This window comes from Apaloderma vittatum, unplaced genomic scaffold, assembly GCF_000703405.1.
Source record: "Apaloderma vittatum isolate BGI_N311 unplaced genomic scaffold, ASM70340v1 scaffold32091, whole genome shotgun sequence".
NCBI classification, from domain to species: Eukaryota; Metazoa; Chordata; class Aves; order Trogoniformes; family Trogonidae; genus Apaloderma; species Apaloderma vittatum.
The window spans coordinates 16,919-17,198 of NW_009700203.1; the positions used below are offsets into that span (position 1 = coordinate 16,919).

The 280-nt window shown below is 65.0% G+C and overlaps 1 protein-coding gene across 1 annotated transcript in view; it reads right to left on the reverse strand.

The window, feature by feature from the left end:
* The window catches only part of LOC104280881 (ATP-binding cassette sub-family B member 9-like), a 12,218-nt gene that overhangs the window by 11,796 nt on the left and 142 nt on the right, over positions 1 to 280 (reverse strand). Inside the window, 1 exon segment of the mRNA XM_009878681.1 lies at positions 5 to 280. This exon segment is cut by the window's right edge and continues 142 nt beyond it. Coding sequence (XP_009876983.1) covers positions 5 to 280 — 276 coding nt within the window.

A 280-nucleotide genomic window follows, 5' to 3' on the forward strand; every position in this document is an offset into this window, starting at 1 on the left:
CGAGAGGAGGGGCCACAGGCCAGTAGCTGCCACAGCCCGAAGGTGGCCACCAGCGCCACATAGGTCCAAGCAAAGAGCCCCCAGAACCAGGGGTCCCTGATGGTCCTCCGCACCTCCGAGTAGAGCAGCAGCTTCACCATCATGTAGATGCCCATGAGGAGGCAGACGACAGCAATGAAGGTCCGCGATGCCCTGAGGCGCCGAGGGCCGTAGGCTGTGTTGGTGGCCACCCCGATGGCAGCTCCCAGCAGGATGCAGCTGCGATACAGGCAGGCCCCCC